At 41.9% G+C, this 13,260-nt stretch overlaps 1 protein-coding gene and 1 non-coding gene across 5 annotated transcripts in view; both read left to right on the plus strand.

Annotated features, from left to right (window-relative positions):
- Positions 1-13,260, plus strand: part of PDXDC1 (pyridoxal dependent decarboxylase domain containing 1) — a 52,600-nt gene that overhangs the window by 15,080 nt on the left and 24,260 nt on the right. For 3 of the 4 annotated variants that reach the window (XM_040458972.1, XM_040458971.1, XM_040458973.1), the window contains exons 2-8: positions 1,362-1,435; positions 1,967-2,032; positions 4,233-4,313; positions 6,096-6,242; positions 7,605-7,794; positions 10,658-10,726; positions 11,556-11,634. In XM_040458972.1, the coding sequence (XP_040314906.1) occupies positions 1,386-1,435; positions 1,967-2,032; positions 4,233-4,313; positions 6,096-6,242; positions 7,605-7,794; positions 10,658-10,726; positions 11,556-11,634 (682 nt within the window). In that variant the 5' untranslated portion in view covers positions 1,362-1,385. The remainder of the gene's footprint in view (positions 1-1,361; positions 1,436-1,966; positions 2,033-4,232; positions 4,314-6,095; positions 6,243-7,604; positions 7,795-10,657; positions 10,727-11,555; positions 11,635-13,260) is intronic. The other variant, XM_040458974.1, reaches the window with a different exon arrangement.
- Positions 4,839-4,908, plus strand: LOC121019830 (small nucleolar RNA SNORD45). The gene has a single exon (XR_005785788.1). It is a non-coding gene; the product is annotated as a small nucleolar RNA SNORD45 (small nucleolar RNA).

Genomic DNA, 13,260 nt, shown 5'->3' on the forward strand with positions numbered 1-13,260 from the left:
CTCTCTCTCTCTCTCTCTCTCTCTCTCTCTCTCTCTCTCTCTCTCTCAAAATAAATGAACATTTAAAAAATGTTATTTCAAAAAATCAAAAGGAAATGAGCTGAAAAGACTCCTGATACGATGATGGCTGTCCTTCCAGAAGCTCCCTTCTCTGGAGGCAGTCACTATGACCAGCTGGGTAAGCTTCCAGAGTGTATGGAATCACTCCCAGATTTCTGAGAGTATTTATTTCCTGTGGCTACTCTGACAAATTAGCACAAACCGGGTGGCTTAGGACAACAGAAATGTATTTTCCCACAGTCCTGGAGGCCAGAAGTTTGAAAGCTGTATCACTGGGCTGAAATCAAGGTGTTGGCAAGGGCTGCACTCCCTCCGGAGGTTCTTGGGGAGAGTCCCTCCCCTTCTGGAGCCAGTATGTTGCCAGCCAGCCCTGATTCCTTGGTTTGTGGCCCCATCACTCCAATTTTTGAGGCCAGCACCTCAAATCTCCCTCTGCTCTGTCTTCGCACAGCCTTCGTGCATGCGTGCGTGTGTGTGTTATGTAGTCTCCCTCTACTTCTCTCGTCTGCGTATGTGTGACTGCATTTAGAGCTCACCTGGACAAATACTGGGTAATCTTACTATCTCAAGATCCTCAACTTAATCACTTCTGTAAAGACTCTGCCACATAAGGTAACATTCATAAGTCCCAGGGATTACAATGTGAATATCTTCCGGGGGTGGGGGGCATTTTTCAGCCTATTACAACAGTAAAACAAGTAGCATACTGTACAGACTTTTCTGGACCTCGCTTCTAAGTGTAAAACTGGAATAACCTAACGTTAATTCACTACCAGTTAAGTGATTGTAATCCATAGAGTGGAATATGGTGTTATTACTAGGAATGAGGTGGATATACTACTGATATGGAACCATATTCACTGTAAAGTAAAAGCAAGTTGCAGCAGTACATATGAGTTAGGTGAGAACTTGGAAAGATACATGTCAAACTTGAGTGGCATCCCTTAGGGAGTGGACTTTTTAATGTTATGTTTGTACTTTGGAATTTATTTTTTTTTAGATTTGTTTTATTTATTTGGGGGGGGGGCGCGCAGAGCGAGAGGATCCCAAGCAGGGCTAGAACCCATGAACTGTGAGATCATGACCTGAGCCAAAATCAAGAGTCGGATGCTTCACCGACTGAGCCACCCAGGCGCCCCATACTTTGGAATTTTTTAATCACATGTACTTTACAGTAAATCTGGGTGTTTTATATTAAATCCAGAAGAAAATGGACTTGAATTTAATTTTTCTGCATGGATTATGTTGCAGAAATAATACAGGATTATCCCGGTTTTAACCTTTTTTTTTGACTTCGCCAGATAGCAGACCCTACACTGGCTGAGATGGGGAAGAACTTGAAGGAGGCCATGAAGATGTTGGAGCACAGTCAGAGGTGAGCGTGGGGCGTCATTGACCCTAGGAAACGTGCTCAGCCTGTTGTGAAGCCGGTGGCACTGGTTTCCTGCCGGCAAAAACTCCTCTCGGTTTCAGAATGTCACGCGTAGTTGAGCTTCACCTGACTGGAAAGACGGTGTTCGTCTTGGGTAGAAGGTACTTTGTAATGAAAGGATTTTGAAATTGAGGGGCAGGACTTAGCGTTTTCAGTTCTGCCTCTTAAGAGTTTCATTTACTTAATATATTGATTTGAATCTATAAATACTTTTTACTGTATATTTATATCCTAGAGGGCATCGGCTAACCAAGAAATGGGTTAAAAAGTGTCATTTTTTTTCATGTTCTTTTCCTGAGATTCGGCCTGTACCCCCAACTGGGGGCTAGGGTGACAGGGGTAGGAGAAGAGATGTGATAAGTGTGTTTCAAATCCTGTATCAGTTACCGAGAGGTTACAGGCAGCATTGTCACCTGTTGGCCTGTTCGGATGTTAGCAATTTGGTGACATCGTTTTTTATTTCCTTTAAATTAGAAGAACAGAGGAGGAAAATGGAAAGAAGCTGGTATCAGGAGATATTCCGGGGCCGCTCCAAGGCAGGTAGGTGGCAGTGAAGGTGCCTACTTTTAGTTAGGGCATGTGTTTTCTTTAAACCAAGATTTTACAAACCATTGTTGGTTTATAATTTTAGTTGTGATAAGCACAGAGCAAATTGAGCGTCCTGTGCAGTGTAACACCAGGAAAACAGACTGCCATTGGTTGGTTGGCGAGAAATCTACCTGCTTCTTCCCCTTTCCCATTCAGGATCTAATTTAATTTAATTTCCCGTTCAGAATTGACAGCCTCATGACTCAAAAGTGAATGCACAAGTTTGTAACTGTAACTCGACTATCATACTTAGTTCCTCCTTGAAACCCATTATCTATTCAGTAGACTGAGCTTTGTGGTGAGAGATACTTTAATTTGATAAGATTTATTATGTGTATAATAAAGTAAAATGAAAATGTCAGCTTTGATCATTTGTTGGCAGAGTGATTTCTTTTTTTGGCAACTAAAACCAATCTGTCAAGTGTGTGTGGTTTAAGCTAGCAGGGAAAATAACAGGAAAAATAAGTAGCTGTGTAACTAGAATTTTCACAGGATGTTAGCCCTCAGTGTGGACTTAAAGTCCCAGCCCCGCTTCCCTCAAACAAGCTTGTTTCTTCTGTTGTTTTATAACCAGGAAACTGCACATAGGTAAACAGTACAACTCCCTTAAATTGTCCTTTGACCTGAGTATGAATATATACGAGGTTGCAAAAGGAAAGTTTGGAGGAAAGCCACAATGTGTCATTAGGTGTCATATCTGACACACCCAGGTACTAATATTTTGAGACAGGCGCTCCTGTGGGTTGCCTGAATGGTGCCGATTTGAAGCCCTCTAGCTATAAGGTAGGTTCTGCAGCTGAGAGTGGGAGCCAAATCCTGTTAGTCCTCTCCACCCAGAGCTGTGGATGGGAATGAAAGTGTTCTATTAAGCCCACAGAAGTTTCCCTAGAAAAGATACTACCAAGAACATCTCTGGGGCGCCTGGGTGGCGCAGTCGGTTAAGCGTCCGACTTCAGCCAGGTCACGATCTCGCGGTCCGTGAGTTCGAGCCCCGCGTCAGGCTCTGGGCTGATGGCTCAGAGCCTGGAGCCTGTTTCCGATTCTGTGTCTCCCTCTCTCTCTGCCCCTCCCCCATTCATGCTCTGTCTCTCTCTGTCCCAAAAATAAATAAATGTTGAAAAAAAAATTAAAAAAAAAAAAAAAAAGAACATCTGTAATGCTCCAAATGGGAGGGCATTAGAGCCACAGGTCAGGAGCTTTCACACTTAATATAATAATGCCAACGTCTGAGATAGCGCGTGGCTAGGCACAGCATTAAACGTTTTTCATCCACTGATTGCATCCTCACAGTTCCATAATGTAGGGTCTGAGGGAGTTCAACGGCTTGCTCAAGGTCACTTGGTGGGCCCCCACTCCCCACACAGTGTCCAAGGACCAGAGCCCCTGTCACATGAGGGTCAGCACCTTGGTTTTGGCCTTGTTTTGGCGGTGCTTTTGAAAAAGAGAACTTGGTATTAGTTCTCACTGATTGGTCCAGTCCCATTAATGGAATGATAACGTCTTTTCATTAGAGTTACTGCAAGTCGCCTTGCCATTGCTTTACTGCTTTAGCCATTGACGTTCTTCGCATTAGTTTTCAGACAGTCACGTAATAAGCACTTAATGTCATATCTGGGAAGTAAACCTGTTTATACCGTAAGCAGATCTCAGATCTCTAGTTTCCCTGCTTGAGGAAGAGGTAATAAATGATGTTTACGGTACGTGTTTCAGTTGGTTAGAACAGACAGGACTCCTGCATGGAAGAAAACTAGCCATACCAGTGGCATTGGAGTATGGTTGCTGCTTTTGTGACCTTCCAGCATCTCAAAAGGACTATTTTGGTTCCTATAACATGCTTTTTAAATACTCTTCTTGGATTCGAATGAACAGGTAGACAAATATTGCTAATGTAATCCTGGTGAAATTTTCAGAACTCAGTCTCCTATTTGGATAGAAGATTTAAATACCTGGTTATATTGAGAATTCAGTTAATATGAGGTTTGTTTTTAAAAGCTGTATCCTGTATCTCAAACACGTTCTTTCTCCTCTAGCTACTCAATTAAAAAACAAAACAGAAAACACAACTTACCACAGCTTGTTTAAATGAAGGAAATAGAGTGGTGGGGATGTGAGCTGTTTCCACCTGTCTGTCAACTCTCTTTTGATTCTGCAGTGGACAAGATATGGTGAGCATCCTCCAGCTAGTTCAGAATCTGATGCACGGAGAGGAAGAGGAGGAGTCCCAGAGCCCCCGGTAATGGACACCAGTTGGCAGCTTCTCTCTGAAAGTATATGTGACCTTGACTTTGATAGTGACTGCGTTCTGACCAGTTGCTGAAATAGCTGTGCTTCATTCACAGTTACACATGATATTAAAACAATGTCCGTTTTTTTTCTCTTCTCAGCGAGACATTTAATATATGTTGGGTAATATATTTCGTAAAAGGAAGGCATTTATGAAAACGAAATCCTGTAGCTTATATGGCATCGTTTCTCAGAGAGGGGCTGGCGGAGGGACCAGAGAATAACTGCTGTGTGCGTGTCTGCTTCCGGTTGCTTCTGCTGATGTGCTGTGGCTTCTGACCGCTAACAGGTGCCACAGCTCGATCTGTTGGTGGCAGGGCCCTGTTGTCTGTGAAACCTCCGTTTATTTTTTTTCATCTAGCTTAGCTCCCTATTTAGTTTCATGTGTAATAGTTTTAAATTTAATTTTTTTGGAGTAAGTCATTCTCCTTTTTCAAATATCAGAAGCTACAAAGAGTACAGAAAGGCAGTTTTCAGTCAGCGATGTGACGGCACGTATTAGCCGAATCCAGAGTTGATGTAAATTCTAAAATGACAGTGACCTTGAATGAAAAGGGGGTATTTCCTTCGTACTCTTCCTCCCCAGCTTCTTGTTCTCCTTAGAGACACCGGCCTTGCCAGCTTCTTGTGTACTCTTCAGAGATACTCTGTGTGTACGTATACACAAGCCGAGTGTCTGCACTCCCTCCAGGACGTAAACGCCGTTTGGTGTTGTGCACCTTGCTTTCGTCATCTATGTCTCGGGGTTCACTGTATATCAGTGCCCAAGGAGCACTCTCCTGGAAGAGCTGCTTCGTTTTACTTTGGATGAGTGAACGGTGTTTTATGTAACTAGTCGCCTGTTCATGTTCCCTGTTGCAAACATTGCTGCAGCCGGTGACTTTGTACGTGTATCCTTTATCATACCAGCAAGTGTTTCTGGAGATGAAAGTCCTGAAAGTGGGATTTCTGGGCCAGGTAGGCTGTGTGTCTGTAATTTGGATAGCTCCTGCCGAGTGTCCCTCCGTGGAATTAGGCCAGGTTACAGTCCCACCAGCAGTACGTGAGAATAGCTCTTTCCCCACACCTTTGCCTGCAAGGCTGTTTGTAGACTTAAGGACCATTGCCAGTCTGCAAGGTGAGAAATGGTATTTCAGCATAATTTGAGTTTGCATTTTTCTCATGAATCAGGTTAAGTGGCTTTTTTATATGTTTTAAAAACCATTTATATTTCCTTTGCTATGAACTATCTCCTTTGCCCAGTATCCTGTCTAATTTTTTGGTCTTTTTCTTACTGATTTAGTTACTTTTTATAAGGGACGGTATTCCATCCATTTTAATGATACATAAAACATACCTGGTTCCCTTGAATTTGCTGTACTGTTTTAAGTAGCTGTTGAATGCAGGGAATTGACTTCATCTAATGATTCTTTAAAAAAAATTAATTTCTGCACATTTTGTCTCAGCTCTACATGCCATAGTTCTTATAGCAGGCATTTGCTGTTTTAAAAAATGGGGGATAAAACTATTCACAGTTTGTATATGTAGTAGATATTCAATAAAATCTTCCTTAGATCATCATTACTTTTTACGCATTGAATTTTCTAAACTTATCTGGATTTCTGCCTTCTAGGCCTTTAGGTGGATTTCAAGTCTGACAGATTTCTGTAGAAATGCCATATCTCTAGGTTTTATCTTACTCCTTTATTCGTATTTTGACTAACACTTTAATATAATTGATTTTGATTAACAGAATCCAGAATATTGGAGAACAAGGTCATATAGCTTTGTTGGGGCATAGTCTGGGAGCTTATATTTCAACTCTGGACAAAGAGAAGCTCAGAAAACTCACAACTAGGATACTATCAGACACTACTTTGTGGCTGTGCAGGATTTTCAGGTAAGGACGTATATGAGTTGGGTACAGACTGTTTCCTGGAGCTCTGCTGCCTGAGTTCATGTAGGCCTTTTCCCCTCCCTCTTGGAAGCCTTGCATTTAAAAAAAAAAAAAAAAAATCTATGTGCCTCAGTTTCCCCAGCTGTTCAATGGGGGTAATGTCAGTATCTGTTTCATGGCATAGTTAGGAGGAATAAATGAGTGAAAGAACTAGCTTATGTCAAAAGCTGAGAACATAAGCACATACATTTTGGATAATGTCAGCAGTTACTTATTTTTAGGATTCCTACTTGACACTTGTCTATAGAAGAAAGAGCAGGAAAGTGGTCACAGGTATTTTTAATCAAAGGATTAGCTTCTCCTTTAGTAGAAGGAAAATGCTGCCATAAGGAAGTTGAGTATGTGTTATGAAATTGAACGCTTTATGCTGTGCGAAATATCACGCTTTATGCTGTGATAATGTTGGCATTATTAAGGAGTTATAGCACATAAGGATTCAGTAGAAGACACAGGACCAGTGGTATTTTGGGGCTTATGCTGTTACTTTTTTTTTTTTAATGTTTGTTTATTTTTGGAGGGGAGAAGGGAGAGGGGGAACGGGCAGAAAGAGGGAGACAGAGGATCCAAAGTGGGGCTTGAATCTCACAAGCCGTGAGATCACGACCTGAGCCGAAGTCGGGTGCTTAACCGACTGAGCCACCCAGGTGCCACTATGCTGTTGCTTTTAAGGAAAAGGAATGTTTGCCTAACACTGGAAAACTTAAGTTGACAGACTCCCTTTCAGATGTTGGAAAACAGCTTGGCCAAGCAAGAGTTTAAGTTTGCCTAACTGAATCGCAAAGGAGAGATTTTCTTCTAATAAAAATCTGCCACCCGTAATTGAGATTCTCTCTCCTTACTTTTCTGGAAGATGGAGAAGAATAATTTGCCCCAGGCAGACAATAGTAAAAGCAAAAGTTAGGCTGACTAGCAGCTTTCACCTTTTTCTTTACTTGGAATGTTTTTGGACTGAAACTGCTGAGGACCTTGCCTGCGTTATCCAGTGCTGGCTTTCTTGTAGAGTAAGCTGAAACCGTGATCTCTGGCCTTTTTGTATCTAAGGGACTCCTATTCTCTGCTGCTTTTTTTCATAGTTTCTGCTCTTTTTGGAGTATGGACAAAGGGTGATTGCCTCCATTCTTTATAACCTCCAGCTGTTGAGGTGTGGTCAGCCATCTAGGATGAGGGCGATCCCTATCTCCTTTGGGTGCTCTAGGTGAAAATTCCTAGATTAAGAAAAGAATTACTCCCAAGACTAAAATTAGGATGTAAAACTGTCTCTTATCAGAGACAAGAACACACCGAGAGATGGCTGTCTCTTCACAGGTATGAAAACGGCTGCGCTTATTTCCACGAAGAGGAAAGAGAAGGACTGGCAAAGATCTGTAGGCTTGCTCTTCACTCTTGTTACGAAGACTTCGTAGTGGACGGCTTCAATGTGCTGTATAACAAGAAGCCTGTTATATACCTTAGTGCTGCTGCTAGGCCTGGCCTGGGCCAGTACCTTTGTAATCAGGTAATATGGGATAAGGTGGACATGTGAAAGAAATGGTGTTCCTCTCTGTTCTGGAACTTTATAAAGTGCATAGGCCCATTTCTTTAGCCGTGGTTCTTTTCAAATGAAAAGAAACAATATGCTTGTTTTGTCAATATAAGAAAATATGTAAATAGATATTAATGAATTTTCAGAGGTGTGTACGTATATGTATTGCTTAGTTGCCCAAAGGCAACCACAGTTAGCATTTTTCTTCCCCAGATTTTAATCAGAGAGTGTGTATGTGTTTTTACAAGGTTATGTTTGGCTTTTTTCACTTAGTGTTATAACAGGCGCGTATCCTGTTTTAACAGTTCTTCAAAGTACAGTTTATTTTTAATATCTTCATAATAGTCATTCAAGTCACTGTACAGTGTTTTAGGCAACTGTTTCCCTTTTGGACAGTTAGAGCATTTGCATTCTTTTGTTTTCTGTGACCATTTTCAGGAAGTGCTCTTTGCATAGTGTTAGGGACTTTTTTATGCATATAGCTTTTTCTTTATTTAGAAATTTCTATATTTAGAAAGTACTTTCTAGATTATATTCCTTAGATAGATTTTCAGAGTCTGTCTAGACAAAGAGCATTACCATTTTTTTTTTTAATTTTTTTTTTCAACGTTTTACTTATTTTTGGGACAGAGAGAGACAGAGCATGAACGGGGGAGGGGCAGAGAGAGAGGGAGACACAGAATCGGAAACAGGCTCCAGGCTCTGAGCCATCAGCCCAGAGCCTGACGCGGGGCTCGAACTCACGGACCGCGAGATCGTGACCTGGCCGAAGTCGGACGCTTAACCGACTGCGCCACCCAGGCGCCCCTGAGCATTACCATTTTTGACGCTCATGGGACGTCATTACGCTCATTGACATGTAGCCCGATTAGGGAGCTGCAAAAAAAACGTTCAGCCTCTTGGCGGAGAATGTTTTAGTTTTGTTTTTGGGTGTTTTTTGTTTTGTTCTTTGATTGAGAGAGTGAGAGAGAGAGCGAGCACAGGACAGGGTAAGCGGAGGAAGGGCAGAGAGAGAGGGTGAGAGAATTCAAAGCAGGCTCAGCGCTGTCAGCATGGAGCCCAACCAGGGCTCAAACCCACGGACCATAAGATCGTGACCTGAGCGGAAATCAAGGGTCAGACGCTTAACCAACTGAGCCGCCAGGGGTCCTGTGAGGGTTTATCTTTTGTAAGATGAAGGAGTCCTGTGGAGATCGGTGGGGGAAACTCAGGGACTTCAGCTGATTTTGAGCTGTGGTCACTGGCAGCAGGAAATGACGTCCTCTTTTTGAGTGTGTACAGAATGAAGAGATTTACAATGTCCTTACAGAAACCTGGAACAAATTACTTACTGAGTACCTACTACAGGCCAGGTTCTTCTAGACCCACAGCTGCCTTGTCCCAGCAGTCCCATCTTCAAAAGCTGTATGGGGGGCAGGGGTGCGCCTGGCTGACTCAGTCAGAAGGGCATGCAACTGACTTTTCATCTTGAGGTTGTGAGTTCGAGCTGCATGTTGAGCATTGAGCTTACTTTACTTTTTATTTTTACTTTTTTTTAATGTTTATTTTTGAGAGAGAGAGAGAGACAGAGTGCGAGTGGGGGAGGGGCAGAGAGCAAGGGAGACACAGAATCCAAAACAGGCTCCAGGCTCCGAGCCGTCAGCACAGAACCCAACGTGGGGCTCAAACTCACATACCGTGAGATCATGACATGAGCCAAAGTTGGACGCTTAATCGACTGAGCCACCCGGGCACCCCATAAAGCTTACTTTTTTTAAAAAATGTATATTTTTGGGGCGCCTGGGTGGCGCAGTCGGTTAAGCGTCCGACTTCAGCCAGGTCACGATCTCGCGGTCCGTGAGTTCGAGCCCCGCGTCAGGCTCTGGGCTGATGGCTCAGAGCCTGGAGCCTGTTTCCGATTCTGTGTCTCCCTCTCTCTCTGCCCCTCCCCCGTTCATGCTCTGTCTCTCTCTGTCCCAAAAATTAAAAAAAAAAAAAAAAAATTATATTTTTCATACCTAAAAAAATATATATGAATACTTAGAAAATGTTTAGAACGTTTTATACTAACAGTAGGTAATTGTTGGCTTATGGGGTGGGAGGGCATTTTCACTTTTAATTTCTTTTTTTTTTTAATGTGTGTTTTACTCGGGTTTCCTTTCCTCATAATTTAAAAGAAGAATTTTTAAGGAGGGAGAAGGTGTGCATAAAGTGTTCGTTAAATGTTTGGTCTCTAAATGGTGCTACCAAGTCTAGTTACAGAACAATACGCTGCAACTGTTTAAAAATTCCTGAAAAATTCCTCAAAATTCCTCAAAGCTGAAAATAAAGAATATGAAATGTATTTGACAGTTACTGTCTCCATTCATAACACTGACTTCACTCCTTTTAAGAAGTGTACATCTGCTAATCCATATTTGTTGCTTGTTAAGAGTGGGTGGATCCATAAATAAGATACTGTTCTTTGAATGCCTTTAGCTGGTGTTATTTACCACTAATGCTCAGAGGAAGGATCCTAAATTATCTCCCAAAATGCTCAAAGCTTGGTTGTTCCTTAGTTTGGAAAAGTGATTTTATTTTTTGTTAGATTCTAGAATACAACAACGATAATTACCCATTTAGCTGACTCAGAGAATTTTACGTTGTCTGTGTCGTCTTATAAGAAGCTCATCTGCTAGAAATTTTAGCTTGACTTTCTAGATGTACTTTAACACGTATTTATAATATTAGGAATTCCTAACAAGCGAGATTGTTTAAAAAGAGTAATTGTGACTTGTCTTGGTGCCACAGTCTTTAGGGGACTTGAGTGGGTGGTGACAAGGATCTTGATTACAGAATTGTGTGTTTCTCCTGGCAGCTCGGCTTGCCCTTCCCCTGCCTGTGCCGCGTGCCCTGTAACACTATGTTTGGATCCCAGCACCAGATGGTGAGTTCTCTCTTCGGTTTGTAGGATAATACAGAATTGTGTTTTGAAACAGTGTCTTCTTCCTTTCGACTGAGGTTCTGTTTGCTGGCCTCCGCGTAATTATTAGTTTATTCGTTTATTGCTTGTATCTTCCCATTGCTTAATCCATGCTTCTGGGTTTGAAAGTCCCCGAGGGCTGGATGGCATGCAGGTCAGGAGCACCTGCCTCCTCAGGAATCTTGTCATTACTGTATCGCCTGATTTAAGTAGAAACATGGGAATCCAGATGAGCACCATAAATTTCTTCTAAAGTTCATCCTTTTAAAGGTTGTCACTGTTGCCTGGATTTGTGAATGGGCAGATTTAGAAAATGAGGTTCTTTATTGTAATGTGGGATTGGAATTGGATTCTGCGTATTTTTAGGCCTTCCCATACTGAAGACAGAAGCAAAAAGGATAGGTTTTAGGGTCCTGCGTTTCTTTTTCCAAGGTACCTTGATTATCTGGTTCAGATACATCAGTGAGTAATATCAAAGACAGATTTTTGGGTACATATGGGGACTTGAGAGAACATTTTCTTTAAACCTTAGTGTTTAAAACTAGAGAAACATTTATCCTGTATGTATACAGTTTTTGACTTTAATCTCATTTAACTGTTTTTTTGTAGTTAGTCTTCAGGGGAAACTCTTTGATTTTCATCTCCCTGATTAGATAAAATGGAAAAATGGTCAAGAATAAGAATTTTGTGTGGTTATTTTGAGAGTCCTTTGTTTTCGTTGAAAGTTGTAAGTTCTTACTGTACAGCTTTATGCCCATTGCTTCATGTTTCTGTGATTTGCCTTTCAATCTAGGATGTTGCCTTCTTGGAGAAACTGATTAAAGAGGATCTAGAACGAGGAAAACTGCCCCTTTTGCTTGTAGCGAATGCCGGTAGGTATCGTGAACGGAGTCTGCCATTTGGATGTATAAGAGAAAGACAAGGTACTTAGCCTAAAAAAAAAAAACAAACCCTGAGTTTTGAGAAATGTTTGTCTGCCTCGTGTTTAAGGTAGTTTGTGTCAGCATCGTGGTGAGAATTAGAACACGGCACTCGGCTCCTCGCATCCCCTTCAGTTGTTGGTTTGTTGGGGATTTACTCTGTTGGTGTGTATGCTTTTTCGTTTAGGTTGTAAGTACTTCTCTTGCATGTGCTTCCTTTCTGAATCGCATCTTAAAATGTCACGCTTGAAGGTCCACCTCGCATGCAGCAGTTCAGCTCCCACTTTCTGCTCAGCTTCCCATTATCGAATTCAGCATGATACTTGAAGTTTGAGTCAGCGCATCAGGGAAGAAAAATCATTAAGTGACAACACCTATTAGAAAGAATAAAATGTTTTTACTTGCAGACGGCATGATTATATAGACAGAAAGTCCTAAGGAAACTAAAGAAAGGCCTTCGGCACTAATAAGCAAATTGATGTGGAGTGCAGGATTTCTGTGTACCAGCAATGTACAATTGAAGTTGAATTAAAAATGCCAGTCACAGGGGCGTCTGGGTGGCTCAGTCGGTTGGGCGTCCGACTTCGGCTCAGGTCATGATCTCGCGGTCCGTGGGTTCGAGCCCCGCGTCGGGTTCTGTGCTGACAGCTCAGAGCCTCGAGCCTGTTTCAGATTCTGTGTCTCCCTCTCTCTCAGACCCTCTCCCGTTCATGCTCTGTCTTTCTCTGTCTCAAAAATAAATAACATTAAATAACAACAACAAAAAAAAAACATTAAAAAAAATGCCAGTCATAATAGCATCAAAAAAGTGAAAAGTGAAAACTTTATGGTTAAATTGAACAAAGTTTATGCGAGGGGCACCTGGGTGGCTCAGTAGGTTAGGTGTCCGACTTGGGCTCAGTCACTTGGGGCGGTTTGTGAGTTCGAGCCCCGCGTCGGGTTCTGTGCTGACAGCTCGGAGCCTGGAGCCTGCTGCAGATTTTGTGTCTCCTGCTGTCTCTGCCCCTCCCCTGCTAGCGCACTGTGTGTGTGTGTGTGTGTGTGTGTGTGTGTGTGTGTGTGTGTCTCAAAAATAAATAAACATTAAAAAAAAAACCAAAATATATGCAAGATCTGTACGCTGAAAACTACAAAATAATGCTAAGAGAAATTCAAGAAAACCCAAATAAATGGAATGGTATGCCGTATGCTTATGTTGGAAGACTCAATATTAGAAAGTCTAATTTCTCCAATCTCTAGATTCTATAGATCAATCCCTATCAAAATCTCAGCAGGCTACAATTTCTTATAAAAGTTGATTAGCGGATTCTAAAATTTATGTGGAAATACAGAGGATGTGAGAATAGCCAAAATAACTTTGAAAAAATAAAATTCGAAGACATAGGCTCTCTGATTTTTAGACTTACTATAAAGCTACAGATAACCAGGAAAGTGTGGGAATAATTGAAGAGAATAGAGCTTAGAAGACTCACATGGGGGCATCTGGGTGGCTCAGTCACTTGAGCATCCGACTTCAGCTCAGGTCGTCCTCTCACATCATAGTTTGTGGGTTCAAGCCCTGCATCAAGCTCTATGCTG

This window comes from Herpailurus yagouaroundi, unplaced genomic scaffold (assembly GCF_014898765.1).
Source record: "Herpailurus yagouaroundi ecotype Mexico unplaced genomic scaffold, PumYag 222, whole genome shotgun sequence".
Classification (NCBI taxonomy): Eukaryota; Metazoa; Chordata; class Mammalia; order Carnivora; family Felidae; genus Herpailurus; species Herpailurus yagouaroundi.